Genomic DNA, 16,158 nt, shown 5'->3' with positions numbered 1-16,158 from the left:
GAATATCATGGTTACTCTCTGTTTTCATCAGTCCATGAGTGATGGAAATTGAGAAACAACTTCCTGTTTGCGCAAATTAAGTTAAGTCATAGGGTCATTCAGTATTAATACAGAGGATGTTGGCGAGCTGTTGGTCAGAAAAGATGTAGACAATGCTGTGATCTGTGTCAAAAGCAAAACCTATTTTCTATGGAAAACTAGAGCATACCATAGAATTACTGCTGTAAAACACTACTGCCAAAATACATGGAAATGGGAATACATACCAAAATATCCATAATATAAATGTGTTAGTTAATTATTTATTAGTTCCTCAATGTATTAGATCTGGTTATGATTCTGAATAAGGACTACTGGTATAGATGTTGAGTAGCCTATGACAAATTGTTATGCATCAAGCAGTGGGTCCGTCCCTCTGTGGGCTATTGTGTGACGCATCCTCTTCTCTCATGGGACAACCTACATCCAGCCATTGACCGGCGCTGTCGGGTAGCTAATAATAAAGGCGATGCCTTGTCTGCTAACTGAGTCATCCGGTCCATTGAAGTCAAACGGGCGCTCCTCTTTGCCTATTGTTACCGCTACCGGCCCGAAGTGTTGTCTTCGTTTGAAGCGCCACGTCCTTTTTCCTGCCAGCGGACTTAATTCCAGGTGTTCAATGAATCACGGGGATTGAGGTTTCACAGAATTGAGCTGCAGCGAACAGTTAGTTAGTTGACCGTTCGTCAAAGATGGCTGGAGCTCCTGTTAGGTCAGCGACTTCGCAGTCAGGCAAGATGAAAAAGGACGAATCTTTCCTTGGAAAATTAGGAGGAACGCTAGTTAGAAAGAAGAAGTCCAAAGAAGGTAACATATGCTTAATTCCCTAAAGCGTGACGTTATACATTGTCATAATATCACACATTTGTGTATCCGTTTTATTCCCCGCTGTCCATGGTGCTGCAATTTACGTTTTCCGTCAATACATTATATTGACAAGGGTCTAAATGTAGGATATGACTTCCTAAAACCTTTTTTAGTTGGAATAAAGAACAACAACCGGGTTGCATGAGCCACATCTTTGTCAATTATTTCTCATCTTTATTTCAAGCCATTGAAATGGCTATGATCAGAAGTAGCCTACTATTATAAAACATTGGACTTCAATACAAATCATACATGCCATGGCAAGTCTTTTAACTGTTAAACTTTGTGTACATAAAAAAAAAAACTCAACCTTGGGAAGTTTCAAAGTGAATACTCAATGTAAGCAAGTAAAAACAAAGCCACAAAGAAAGTAGACTGGCAAGTGGCATTCCTCATGATGTAATAAACATAAATAGATCAGATGGTCATCACCTATGCCAAGAATGCAAGGTTATTAAGATAAGGAGTAAGAGGATTACTTTCCCATGATGTTTACTTTCTCTTCTCTTTTGAAAAAGTTTGGTCTGTCCTAGTTGTGCAGTTTCACTTTTTCATTTATTTACCAAGCTATTTTGAAGCCCACTTCCCAACTCTCTGTCTAGTATGAACAGCTGCAAGATTTGGCCCCTGTGTGTGTGTGTGTGTGTGTGTGTCAGTCCCTCCCTGCCTGGCCATGTGTTTGTCATTCTCTATATAAGAAACTCTAAAGGCAGGAAAATGGAGGCTAGGTTGTAATTGCTGTGGAACCCCAGTAAATTCCAGTCATCAACACTCAGTACCTCCTATATGTGTTCTGGGCACGTGCTCTATTAAGGGGGAATAGATTTCCTGAAGGTAAAGCTCATGTTCCCTGTTTGTTACTTATACCACAGCTAAAGAGTGCCCCTTTGTGGTGACTGGTGAAAGTGATGATAGCCCTGGCCTGGGGGGATGGAAGAACAGTTTCAAGACAGCACTCTGTGATAAATGCAGAATAAAAAAATAAAAATAGATGTATTCAGTGAATGATTGAATGGTGTAGCCAGGTCAGTTTGGTTGTAGTCTTTTTAACTAAGAAAGATCACAACCAGACAAAACAAGTTAGCTGAGTGGTATAGGCCTAACTGTACATTCACTGGGTAATTACTTTAGGCACTTTCTATATTAAATTTTGCTCTTTGGGAAATTGCCTTTCATCTCTGTGTATCCTGAAGGGGTACCTGAGAGAGCTTGTTGCCTACAAAAAAAATCTAAATGAAAACCACACATTCAGTACTCTATGATTTGCCCAATAAGTGTGTAAGTTGCAACTCTCAGTTTGAGACTATGAACAGCAGCTTGTGATCAAGGCCAAATACACATTATAACGCCTTCTGAAGAAAATAAATGTCTGTTATAATAGCTGTATTACTGCTATGTGTTGAACTCAGATTCCTGCTGTGTGTGCCGGACCTAGATATCATGTGTTTGTGACTGTTTCTGCAGATAAACAGAAAGGAAGCATCTCTCTCCCTGATGTGTTCTTTTAAGGCTAGTGTCAATCACCACTGCACTGGACTTTAGAGTGATAATAGTCAGTAAAAAGTGCTAGTCATGGCCTTAAAAGTATTATAATGAAGAGTGTATCCTTACTGTCTCCATTATGTGTTAATGGGTGTGACTGAGGGAAATATCATTTCAGTGTTACAGCAATGTCTACCTCAGAAAGTACTCTCACAAGTAAGTTATTTTTTGTTTTCACATATTTTAGTTTCAGCATAATATTTTTCGTTCTAGTCTATGTAGTAAATATATAATCTAGAAATGATTTGCCGGAGAAGCTATAGAGAAATTCATTCCCTGTGAAAATGAGTATCAAAAGCCCATTTATTCAGTGTAATTTGAGAAGTTAGTTAGGTGACCGACTGCATTTCCCCTGCAAATGTAAAAAATAAATGAATGTTTGTATAATACAGTCAGTCACCTAACTAACTTCTCAAATTACACTGAATAAATGGGCTTTTGATATGTCCCCAGCACTCATTTTCACAGGGAAAGTATTTGTATAACACAGAGGACAATTTAAACATTAAATTATTTATATTTTTACATATATTTTTTTTAATGATATATAGTTCCAGTCAAAAGTTTGGGCACACCTACTCATTCCAGGGTTTTTCTTTATTTTTACTATTTTCTACATTCTAGAATAATAGTGAAGACATCAAAACTGAAATAACACATATGGAATCATGTACTAACCAAAGAAGTGTTTACACACAATACCCCATAATGTCAAAATGGAATTTTGTTTGTAGACATGTTTAGAAATGTATACAAAATTAAAATCTGAAATGTCTTGAGTCAATAAGTGTTCAACCCCTTTGTTATAGGAAGCCTAAATGAGTTCAGGAGTAAAAAAGGTGCTTAACAAATCGCATAATAAGTTGGATGAACTCATTCCATGTTCAATTATAGTGGTTAACATGATTTTTGAATGACTAACCCATCTCTGTACCCCACACATACAATTATCTGTAAGGTCTCTCAAGCGAGTAGTGAATTTCAAGCAAGGATTCAACCATAAAGACCTCGCAAAAAGAAGGCACCGATTGGTAGATGTGTAAAAAAAATGAATAATAAGCAGATGCTGAATATCCCTTTGAGTGGTGAAGTTATTAATTAGGCTTTGGATGGTGTATCAATACACCCAGTCACTACAAAGATACAGATGTTCTTCCTGACTCAGTTACCGGAGAGGAAGTAAACTGCTCAGGGATTTCACCATGGTCAATAGTGACTTTAAACAGTTAAAGAGTTTTTAATGGTTGGGATATGAGAAAACTGAGTACGGATCAACATTGTAGTTACTCAACAATAATAACCTAAATGACAGAGTGAAAAGAAGGAAGCCTGTACAGAATAAAAAATATTCCAAAACATGCATCCTGTTTGCAACAAGAAACACTATAATAATTCTACAAAAAAATGTGTCAAATGAATTAACTTTTTGTCCTGAATACAAAGCGTTATGTTTGGGGCAAATCCAACACATCACATCACTGACTACCACTCTTCATATTTTCAAGCATGGTGGTGGCTGCATCATGTTATTGGTATGTTGTCATCGGCAAATACTATAGTTTTTTGGGGGGATAAAAAGAAACGCCATACAGCTCTAAGCACAGGCAAAATCCTAGAGGAAAACCTGGTTCAGTCTGCTTTCCAACAGACACTGGGAGAGGAATTCACCTTTCAGCAGGATAATAATGTAAAACACAAGGCCAAATATACACTGGAGTTGCTTACCAAGATGACATAGAATGTTCCCGAGTGGCCTAGTTACAGTTTTGACTTGAATCGGCTAGAAAATAAATCTATGGCAAGACTTGAAAATGGCTGCCTAATAATGATCAACAATCAACTTGACAGAACTTGAATGATTTAAAAAGAGTAATGGGAAAATATTATACAATGCACTTAGAGAATTACCGAAAAAGACTCACAGCTGTAATTGCTGCCAAAGGCGCTTCTACAAAGTACTGACTCAGAGGTGTGAATACTTACACTACCGTTCAAAAGTTTGGGGTCACTTAGAAATGTCGTTGTTTTTGAAAGAAAAACATGTTTTTTGTCCATTAAAATAACATCAAATTGATCAGAAATACCTATAGTTTGAGAAACAGACGCCTCATAAGTCCTCAACTGGCAGCTTCATTAAATAGTACCCGCAAAACACCAGTCTCAACATCAACAGTGAAGAGGCGACTCCGGGATGCTGGCTTTCTAGGCAGAATTGCAAAGAAAAAGTAATATCTCAGACTGGCCAATAAAAATAAAATATTAAGATGGGCGAAAGAACACAGACACTGGACAGAGGAACTCTGCCTCGAAGACCAGCATCCCAGAGTCGCCTCTTCGCTGTTGATGTTGAGACCGGACAGATGAACTCTGCCTCGAAGACCAGCATCCCGGAGTCGCCTCTTCGCTGTTGATGTTGAGACCGGACAGAGGAACTCTGCCTCGAAGACCAGCATCCCGGAGTCGCCTCTTCGCTGTTGATGTTGAGACCGGACAGAGGAACTCTGCCTCGAAGACCAGCATCCCGGAGTCGCCTCTTCACTGTTGATGTTGAGACCGGACAGAGGAACTCTGCCTCGAAGACCAGCATCCCGGAGTCGCCTCTTCACTGTTGATGTTGAGACCGGACAGAGGAACTCTGCCTCGAAGACCAGCATCCCGGAGTCGCCTCTTCACTCTTGATGTTGAGACCGGACAGAGGAACTCTGCCTCGAAGACCAGCATCCCGGAGTCGCCTCTTCACTGTTGATGTTGAGACCGGACAGAGGAACTCTGTCTCGAAGACCAGCATCCCGGAGTCGCCTCTTCACTGTTGATGTTGAGACTGGACAGAGGAACTCTGCCTAGAAGACCAGCATCCCGGAGTCGCCTCTTCACTGTTGATGTTGAGACTGGACAGAGGAACTCTGCCTAGAAGACCAGCATCCCGGAGTCGCCTCTTCACTGTTGATGTTGAGACTGGACAGAGGAACTCTGCCTAGAAGACCAGCATCCCGGAGTCGCCTCTTCACTGTTGATGTTGAGACTGGACAGAGGAACTCTGCCTAGAAGACCAGCATCCCGGAGTCGCCTCTTCACTGTTGATGTTGAGACTGGACAGATGAACTCTGCCTAGAAGACCAGCATCCCGGAGTCGCCTCTTCACTGTTGATGTTGAGACTGGACAGAGGAACTCTGCCTAGAAGACCAGCATCCCGGAGTCGCCTCTTCACTGTTGATGTTGAGACTGGACAGAGAAACTCTGCCTAGAAGACCAGCAGCCCGGAGTCACCTCTTCACTGTTGATGTTGAGACTGGACAGAGGAACTCTGCCTCGAAGACCAGCATCCCGGAGTCGCCTCTTCGCTGTTGATGTTGAGACCGGTGTTTTGCGGGTACTATTTAATGATAATAATAATCATTTACAACATTAACATTGTCTACACTGTATTTCTGATTAATTTAATGTCATTTTAATGGACACTTTTTTTTTGTTTTTCTTTCTAAAACAAGTACATTTCTAAGTGACCCCAAACTTTTGAACGGCTGTCACGATCGTCTTATGGTGGAAGAGATGAGGACCAAAGCGCAGCGTGGTTAGAATACATTCTTCTATTTATTGAAGACGAAAACGAAGAACACTATACAAACTAATCAAAAAAATAAACGACGACCGTGAAGCTATATAAACAATGTGCTAACATGCAACATAGACATAGACAATCACCCACGAACTACCTAATGAATATGGCTGCCTAAATATGGTTCCCAATCAGAGACAACAATAGACAGCTGTCTCTAATTCAGAACCAATCTAGGCAACCATAGACATACATACACCTAGACCAGACACTGCCCCATAAACATACAAACCCCCAGACAATACAAAACACATGCATCCCCCATGTCACACCCTGACCTAACTAAAATAATAAAGAAAACAAAGATAACTAAGGCCAGGGCGTGACAACGGCACTGTATGTAAATTACATATTTCTGTATTTAATTTTCAACAAATTTGCAAACATTTATAAAAACACGTTTTCACATTGTCATTATGGGTATTTGTGTGTAGATGAGTGAGACATTTTTTTTATTTAATACATTTTGAATGCAGGCTGTAACACAACAAGATGGTGGAATAAGCCAAGGGGTATGAATAGTTTCTGGCACTGTGTATATACAGTATATATATTTTAACTGTCTCTTGGCAGTTATAGAGAAATATAGAGATGTAGAGAAATATGTGATTGCGATAGTTTTCTCAGTTGAAATGCTGTTCCTTTATGTAATGTTATTTCTGAAGCCTGATAAGTGTTATCAATCAGTGAAGGTTTACCAGTAGTAGAGTTAGCATGACTGTCATCATAGTCAACTGAAAGCTCTGAATAGCCCAGGCCAGGGTTGTGACATGGTCATCTCAGCTCTGGACAGTGGGTGTGTATGGATTCTGTGTCCATTTAGTCACTCATGCCTATGCTGCCTGCCCGACATAAATAACCTGGGCTAAATTTAAGGCCTTGCCTGTCTCACTGAGGCATAAATAACTTTCCCCGGGTCACAGTAAATCACGTTCCCTCAGGGGGCACGGGAACCTTGTTGTATGTTGAAAATCTACTGAGATATAAGGAGATGTAAGCTTTTCATCTTCATAGAATGGGTATATTTAGATGATATTTACACCATGAATTTGACACACTTTACCTCCAGCTTACAACAAAATTGCTTGTGGTATGTTGTTGTTTTTGTCGATTGACTGCAGTCTTCTGCCTACTCTACTCTCTTAATGGTCTTAACCATGACAGGTGTTTCATATAATGCCTGCAAAGAAGCTGGCTGGTGATTTATTTCACTGCAAGGCCGGGGGTAGAACTGAGTTAGTGTAATTATATTAAGACGAATACTTTTAGCGCACGATTCATTGTTCAATGCAGCAAAACAGATTAAAGGCCCAGTGCAGTCAAAAATGATCTAGGCTTGTGTGCGGCTGCTCGGCCATGGAAACCCATTTCATGAAGCTCCTGATGAACAGTTAATGTGCTGATGTTGCTTACCAGAGGTAGTTTGGAATCGTGTTGCAACCGAGGACAATCGATTTTTACGCGCTTCAGCACTCGGTGGTCCCGTTCTGTGAGCGTGTGTGGCCTACCACTTTGCGGCTGAGCCGTTGTTGCTCCTAGACATTTCCACTTCACAATAAGAGCACGTACAGTTGACCGGGGCTGCTCAACGGTGCCACGTTGAAAGACACTGAGCTCTTCAGTAAGGCCATTCAATCAATCAATCACATTTATAAATAAAGCCCTTTTTACATCAGCCGATGTCACAAGTGCTATACAGGAACCCAGCCTAAAACCCCAAACAGCAAGCAATGCAGATGTATGAGCATGGTGGCTAGGTAAAACTCCCTAGAAAGGCAGGAACCTAGGAAGAAACCTAGAGAGGAACCAGGCTCTGAGGGTGGCCAGTCCTCTTTTGGCTGTGCCGGGTTGAGATTATAACAGTACATGGCCAAGATTCTACTGCCAATGTTTGTCTATGGAGATTGCATGGCTGTGTGCTCGATTTTATACTGAAATATATACTGAATATACTGAAATAGCCAAATCCACAATTTGAAATGCTGTCCACATACTTTTGTATATAGTGTATATTTACACACTATGAGGTTAGAATAATACTGTGACATTTAGAAAATTATGATAATGCCCTTTTAGTGTAGGAAATGTCAGCCTGTTGTGGTGGGATGGAGTTTTGGCCTGCCTGGTAAAATCACCAGGTGGTAAATTCTTTAATAGACCAACAAGAAAGAGAGTTCCAAACCTCTCTGCCAACAACAGCTGGTTTTCCACCCAGACAACTCCCATGCAGTCCTAGCAAAATTATTTATTGGGAAATTGCTAAGATGCTATTTTTGTTTCTTTTTGATCATTTTAATTGAAAACAATCACAGTAAGTTACTTAATTGTTACCAGGAAATGATTTGATATTGAGATAAAAACAGCTGGACCTTTAAGACCTGAAAGCAACGCTGATAGCATAAGGACGAAGTTGTACACTAAAGAACATCTCTAACCAAGAAAAATAGCCTGTTGGGTTTTTCATATGTAGCTTACCTCTGATTATCATATAAACAAAAAACAGGAACATCACACTGCTGTCTGAGTTTATTCAGCATTAGACTGTTCTCCTATATGTTATGATAGTTTAATCATATTGTGTTACTCTGCACCTTCCTACGCAGTACTGCTGCTGCTAGATTGGGTACACAAACAGAACATGGTCCACGTCAGTGCAGTAGTGTAGTGTAGTAGTATCCATGCTCTCTGTCCTGCCCTGTGTTGTCTGTAGGGGTTAGTTAGGTAGTGTTCTGCTATTGTGGTTGCAGTTCCTTTCCTGCCCTGGTAATCCCCCCCCATCCTATTTTATCTAACCCGTAACCCTAAACCTAACTCCTAACCCTTGACCCTAATTCTAACCCTAACCCTAGTTGTAACCTAGTTTTACTATCCTTGTGGGGACTTTGGGGGATTTTAGGTCCCCACAAGGATAGAAGAACCAACACACACACATACTCATACACCCACCCCTCCTCTGCTCCTGTAACTGGACCGCAAGGGTGGGGGGGTTGTGACAGAAATAAACACGTGATGACGCCTCGGCCACTGCCTAGTCCCACCGGGCAGGACCTCATACACACTCTCACACACACACTCTCTCTACCACTATACCTTCACTTCGCTGCTACTCTCTGAGCACCTCTGGGATCCCTGGGCTAATTTCTGGAGACATGGCGGGCCTACTATGTGGGACCAAGAGGAAGAAACAAGGTAGTTCTGTTTGACATGGTGGGATTGGCTGGAAGGGCTGGCTGCTTATGGAACTCTGATTTATGAATGGGGAAGCATGCCCTGTACCGTATTTACATTTTGTGAGTGCTGCTGGTATGTTGCTGTTTAGGCACCTGTTCGTGTTTGTGTTTTGATATGAGAAATGCATGCTGAATATTTTTTCTTCAGTTTCCAAGTAACTGGGGAGTAATCCAGATTCAGCTTCGGTTGTGATCTATTGACACATTACATTTCTATGGCAGTATTATTTGGCTATATTATATTATATTATTGTTAGGGAGGGCTTTGGTCAAATCCTTAACAGTAATTTTCACTCATTCGATTGTATCACAGATGTACTGGACAGAGTCACAGTGGGAGGAAATGGCACAATTATGATGAAATGCAGGACTGTAATTATCAAGGAAATGCTGATCTGGTGTGTGATGCAGGCAGGCCCGCTGGCTTGTGGTTGAGCTCTACAGCAGGGCAAATCAGATAGGACATCTTTACAAACTACAGAGGACTACTCCTCTCTCCAACATCAACAACATCCCTTTTCTGCATACCTTAAATGCACTGTCTGCTGTTTTCTGCATACCTTAAATGCGCTGTCTGCTGTTTTCTGCATACCTTAAATGCGCTGTCTGCTGTTTTCTGCATACCTTAAATGCGCTGTCTGCTGTTTTCTGCATACCTTAAATGCACTGTCTGCTGTTTTCTGCATACCTTAAATGCGCTGTCTGCTGTTTTCTGCATACCTTAAATGCGCTGTCTGCTGTTTTTTGCATACCTTAAATGCACTGTCTGCTGTTTTCTGCATACCTTAAATGCGCTGCCTGCTGTTTTCTGCATACCTTAAATGCGCTGTCTGCTGTTTTCTGCATACCTTAAATGCGCTGTTTGCTGTTTTCTGCATACCTTAAATGCACTGTCTGCTGTTTTCTGCATACCTTAAATGCACTGTCTGCTGTTTTCTGCATACCTTAAATGCACTGTCTGCTGTTTTCTGCATACCTTAAATGCGCTGTCTGCTGTTTTTTGCATACCTTAAATGCGCTGTCTGCTGTTTTTTGCATACCTTAAATGCACTGTCTGCTGTTTTCTGCATACCTTAAATGCACTGTCTGCTGTTTTCTGCATACCTTAAATGCACTGTCTGCTGTTTTCTGCATACCTTAAATGCACTGTCTGCTGTTTTCTGCCGCAGAGGAAGATGAAAGGAATGTAGCCATTAGGGTTGGAGGCCTAAATGTAGACACTAGCCACATCCCAGAGGTAACGTCAGCCTGTGTCAGTGAAGGTGAATCAAAGCTCAGCTCAGCAACAGATTGGTTTGGCTTCATCTTGTGGTTTGTTTACAGCCTAGTCTCGGGAACCCAGGATCAAATATTACATGCGCTTAACAGTCACAAGAGACTGTTTACATCCTCAGTGATCAGCGAATTCATGTCGATGCATCCTATTGAGTGCTTGTTATCATCAATTCACTAATAGAGTCATTAGATTTCTGGATTAGTATTAGTGTAGAACTACCCATGGAGAAGGTGTGGCGTCGGTCTTAGGCTCCAGGCAGTGTGTTAATCCCCCCCTCACACCAGACAGTTGGGTAGACACGCACGAACGCACAGACACACACACAGGAGCCCACCGCTGCCACCCTTAGACAGCTGTGGGGTGTGCTGTGTGTGTGTCCTCTCACTGAGCTTTAATAGAATGGAAAATATAAATATCTTCACGTGTGTGTGTGTGTGTGTGTGTGTGTGTGTGTGTGTGTGTGTGTGTGTGTGTGTGTGTGTGTGTGTGTGTGTGTGTGTGTGTGTTAGGCTCTCTGATAACAGATCTACACCTGAAACTTGAGCTGTACGTTGTTGTTTCTTCTACTCCACAGAGCCATTTACTTTATGTTAGTATTCTTGTCTTTCCTTATTTTTGTTATGTTGTTGTCGTGGCGATTGGATGATGTAAACCATGCATATCCCGTACATACGACTAATACAATTTGGAACTGAAGGTGTGTGTATGTGTGTGGTGGGGGTCACTCTGAGGTTAATGCTATTGATTAAACGTGTTTATCTAATGCTGGGTCCTCTCTGTTGTCCCTGTCCCCAGTGAGTGACCTTCATGAGGAGGGGAAGAATGCCATCAACACTCCCATGCTGCCCTCTGGGACTGAAATCCACCCTGAGGACACCATGCTGGGTAACAACAACTCCTAAAACTCAAACCTTTACCCGAAAACTAACCTTCATACGCACAACATGTTTCTGTGTTGCTCGGTAACACCAACTCAAACTTCTAATGCTAACCTCAATACATACAGTACACTCCCATAGGAGAACCCTTTTTGGTTCCTGGTAGAACCCTTTTGGGTTCCATGTAGAACCCTCTGGGGGAAAGGATTCTACTTGGAATGTCTTTGTAGGCCTCCTGGACAAACCACAGGCTCTCTCATCTACAGAATCTTATGTATCCAAAACTGTTGTGCCATTTGTTGTCATTCCACTTCAGTCTTGTAGGTGTATTGGTCACTGACTTCTGATGTCTTTGGTGGACTGTTGATGACACTTTTGGCCTTTGGTGACAATTGTACTCGTTGGTGCCTGAGGGTTATGAGGTTATGTCTGGAGACCTTACTGAAGTTGATTGGAGGTGACTTCTGGGCACTCTGGGAACTAATTTTGTCTGTGAGTGACCTTTGGTGGAAGAGGAAATGAAAGAGCAATGTGCAGGGGTGGAGTTAGCACAACACCCTGTGTCTTAATAATTCCGCTCATCACCAATCTGATTCACTCTATGATTTAAGATAACTGTGCTCTCTAAAGGAGAAGAGGACTGAGTGTGTGTGTGTGTGTGTGTGGGGGGGGGGGGGGGGGGGGGCGGCATGTTGAAGTCTTCGAATGTGTCAGAATATGTGTTCACTTCCACCATGTATTAGTTGGATCCCTCTGGCTTCACAGCTGAGTGTCTTTCTCCAATCATGCCTTTCTTAGAAGAGAATGCTGAGAGGAACATGCTGGATCCGACCTCAAGGGAGAATCCAAAATTCAAAGATCTTCAGAGGGTAGGTGTCTTATGCAAAGCTTAGTATTTCTTTCTGTATACTGTAGATCAAACACCGGTAACAGATCCAAACCTGAAACTTCAACTGTATGTTCTTGTTCCTAGGTATTGATAGACTGGATCAACAATGAGCTGGAAGAGGACAGGATCATCGTCAAAGGCTTGGAGGAGGATTGCTATGATGGACAGGTGCTTCAGAAATTATTTGGTAAGGAAGAATTAGTTTGGACTTTGTGTAGTGTCTGTGGCTGAACTTGTGTTTGATCGTTTGTACATCAAATTATAGAGTTGAAGAAGTAACTTTGCAGTACACAGTATTTGGATGAATGTTGTAGTATACAGATTTGCATAACCGTGTAACTCCTCTCTCCCGGTGACAGAGAAGCTGTCTGGGCGTAAGCTGAACGTGGCTGAGGTGACCCAGTCAGAGATAGGACAGAAACAGAAGCTCCAGACGGTACTGGAGGCCGTCAACGAGCTGCTCCGGCCTCACGGCTGGTCCATCGAGTGGAGCGTCGACTGTGAGTTGTCCACTAAGCCCTGAAAATACAGTAATTCAATATCCAGTTTGACACACAGGACTAACGTAAGGGTTCACAGACCATCAGACACATACTTTTACACAATCGCTACTACAGATCAGTTCTGTTATGGCATCTTTAAAGTCTTTAAAGAGATACATTATCTTCTCGTTGAATATTACCATAGGCACTGTATTTAACCTGATTTATAGTAGTACTGAACTGTATTTCACTTGATTTACAGTAGTACTGAACTGTATTTCACCTGATTTACAGTAGTACTGAACTGTATTTCACTTGATTTATAGTAGTACTGAACTGTATTCCATTTGATTTACAGTAGTACTAAACTGTATTTCACCTGATTTACAGTAGTACTGAACTGTATTTCACTTGATTTACAGTAGTACTGAACTGTATTTCACTTGATTTATAGTAGTACTGAACTGTATTTCACCTGATTTACAGTAGTACTGAACTGTATTTCACTTGATTTACAGTAGTACTGACCTGTATTTCACCTGATTTACAGTAGTACTGAACTGTATTTCACCTTATTTCACCTGAATTACAGTAGTACGGAAGTGAATATAGCACACCATTCAACCATGGTAAAGTCATTCTAGCCATGGTAATTCAAAGTGATGTCACGGCTCACAACGCCCTCTTCTGGTCTCCTCTGCCGTCGACAGCTATCCATGCTAAGAACCTGGTGGCCATAGTGTACCTGCTGGTGGCTCTGGCCATGCACTACCTGGCCCCCATCAGACTGCCAGAGCACGTCTCGGTACAGGTGGTGGTGGTCAAGGTAAGGAGACACAGCACACATTTACTATTATCTATTACACGTCGTGATGTTGACCTGTGTTGGTGGTTTTGATTGTTTTAGAAAAGAGAAGGCATACTGCAGACGTCTCATGTGACTAAGGAGCTGACGAGCACTACAGAGTATGTACTACCGTTATATCGGTTGTATGTTTTCAGTTTCCGTGGAAGTCCTTACAGTATACAGGTGTAACAATTCCGCTTTTCTTTATCTTCTTTCTAGGATGATGATGGGTAGATTTGGTGAGTACTTGTTGGTTGAACATTGAGGTCAGTTGTAAAATGTGATTATGGTGGATTTTTTTTAATTATTGTTATCTCCTGTTTCTCAGAAAGGGATGCATTTGACACCCTCCTGGATCATGCACCGGACAAGCTCAATGTTGTAAAGAAGGTAAAATATTTGAAGAGAGATTCAAACTTGCAGAATGCATTGTGTTTGGTTCCGTCATACTTTACGCTTAATTTTTTATCCCTCTCAGTCCCTCATCACCTTTGTGAACAAACACCTGAACAAGCTGAACCTGGAGGTCACAGAGTTGGAGTCACAGGTTAGAAATCTGATGATGCTTTATTTAAATACACAACAGCCCAATCAATATAACATACTGTAGCTACTGGGCATAAGATACAGTGAGTTTTTCTCCATATCGTCATGTGGTTTTTATATTCTTGTGTCCAGTTTGCTGATGGTGTGTACCTGGTGCTGCTGATGGGACTGCTGGAGAACTACTTTGTCCCCCTCTACAACTTCTTCCTCACACCAGAGAACTTTGAGCAGAAGGTAGGTAGGATTATTAGAAGTGGTGTTTCTCTGTAAGTGGTGGACTTGTAGATGTGGTCATTCTTTAGTCGACTGTTAGCAGTTTCCTCCGGTTGATCCTCTCCCCTGGTTCCCCTCAGGTTCACAACGTGGCATTTGCCTTTGAACTGATGCAGGACGGAGGCCTGAAGAAACCCAAAGCCAGGCCAGAAGGTATAGTAGAAAGCCAGTAACACATGGTGGGGGAATGCAGGTAGTGTGAATTCAGTTGGAAAGGGACGCTTGATTTAGGTAGACTGTGCATCGGAGAGCTTATGACACATAAGCAGCTGTAATGCCATAGATGTCCAATAGGTGTAGCTGTTGCCTCACTTTAGATACTTGAACATTGGTGTATGTCTAAGCCAGCCTTTGACCCAGACACCCAACCTAACCCCGCCAGCTCTTATCATTCTGAATATAAAGTCTCACAAGATGTGTGGGTGTTTTCATTTTTTATTTTTGCATACTAATATTACCCAGAATCAGTCAAGCAGCATGAACTACCTTGACTTGCCTATTTTTTTGTGTGTGTGATCTTTCCTCTGGGAGCAGTTTGTTTATTTGTTTTGAATAACTTTTGACTTATTTTGTGTTGTCTTGTTTGGTTCTAGACGTTGTGAACTTGAACCTGAAGTCTACCTTGAGGGTGTTGTACAACCTGTTCACCAACTATAAGAACTCTGAGTGATGTCTACCTGCCACGCACAGTCACAGCCACAGTACAGTGTGAGGAGAATGAAGGCACCGTGTTTGTGCTACCTTCACACTGGCTGATGTCTGAACCCCTGAGGAATCCACTGGGACTAAACCAAAGGCCCACCCTTGTATCAGTGGGATGGCCTGAAGAGACTCGGAATGTTTGTATTTAATCTCCCCAATGACAGTATTTAAATCCTCCTTTATGCTAACCCTACCCAAGCACACGTATGTTTCATGTTTTAGTACACGTTTTAGGTTCATGCAACTGGAAAATATGGGTTTGTATTTTATGCAAAAAAGCCACTACTGCTTTATAAGATAATATTTATGATCCACTGTTGCAATTGCTAAGACTTGCTGTATATCATATCTCAGAAAGCTTTGTACATTATTCCCATATCATTATTATGGTATTATTACTACATATATTGTTCTATTGTATGTTGCCATTCCAAAGTATGATATGAATGAATTCGAACAGTACTTTTAGATTTCTCCGATTGTTTATATGGACAGGTTCAAGCCATATTTCTTACCCGATGCTGACCCTGTTGCCTTTCGCCTTAAGTGCCATGTTATTCTCTTCCTACTGTACCCGAGAGAGCCACAAAGCATTGTGGTATTAACCTGCCCTTCAGACGATTCCCAGTAGACCGTCCGGAGAACAGCTAGCGAGGCTCTCCACCGCGATGTAGCAGAGAGTGAGAGACCAGAGAGCTGCATGTGGCCTACAGGAGTCCACTCATGCATTTTAGACTGATGGTAAATTATTAAGAGGGATGAGTCAAGTCTGATCGCCAGGAGAACAACTTGTCTCACTGCTTGTATGTATCTGCCTTGATGTCTGTCTATCCCAAAATAAATGTTTCAACTCAGACAGCGTATGTTGCTTTAATTATACACTTCATACATGTACGTTAGCTTTCTTAGTTTGCCTTCAAAGTGAGTCAGAAGTGGGGTGTAGATTAGAACTCGCATCACAAACCCTCTG

The 16,158-nt window shown here is 41.7% G+C and overlaps 1 protein-coding gene across 3 annotated transcripts; it reads left to right on the top strand.

The window, feature by feature from the left end:
• Positions 1–22: 22 nt before the first annotated feature.
• parvb (parvin, beta) lies at positions 23–16,042 on the top strand. Of its 3 annotated transcripts, none has more exons than XM_055934534.1 (13): positions 23–846; positions 11,367–11,456; positions 12,248–12,318; positions 12,423–12,525; positions 12,698–12,838; positions 13,531–13,646; positions 13,728–13,786; positions 13,887–13,906; positions 13,996–14,057; positions 14,146–14,214; positions 14,346–14,447; positions 14,567–14,639; positions 15,080–16,042. In XM_055934534.1, exons 1-13 carry the CDS (start codon positions 732–734, stop codon positions 15,154–15,156), a joined length of 1,098 nt encoding a protein of 365 aa, XP_055790509.1. In that variant the 5' UTR covers positions 23–731; the 3' UTR covers positions 15,157–16,042. The 3 variants fall into 3 exon arrangements, with proteins under 3 accessions (XP_055790509.1, XP_055790510.1, XP_055790511.1); XM_055934535.1 differs by lacking the exon at positions 23–846 and adding an exon at positions 2,486–2,604; XM_055934536.1 differs by lacking the exon at positions 23–846 and adding an exon at positions 9,134–9,254.
• The last annotated feature ends 116 nt before the right edge of the window (positions 16,043–16,158 follow it).

The sequence above is a fragment of the Salvelinus fontinalis genome, chromosome 9 (genome assembly GCF_029448725.1).
Source record: "Salvelinus fontinalis isolate EN_2023a chromosome 9, ASM2944872v1, whole genome shotgun sequence".
Taxonomy (NCBI): domain Eukaryota; kingdom Metazoa; phylum Chordata; class Actinopteri; order Salmoniformes; family Salmonidae; genus Salvelinus; species Salvelinus fontinalis.
The sequence above is the reverse complement of the archived record's forward strand: the minus strand, read 5'-3'. Positions and strand labels throughout refer to the sequence as shown.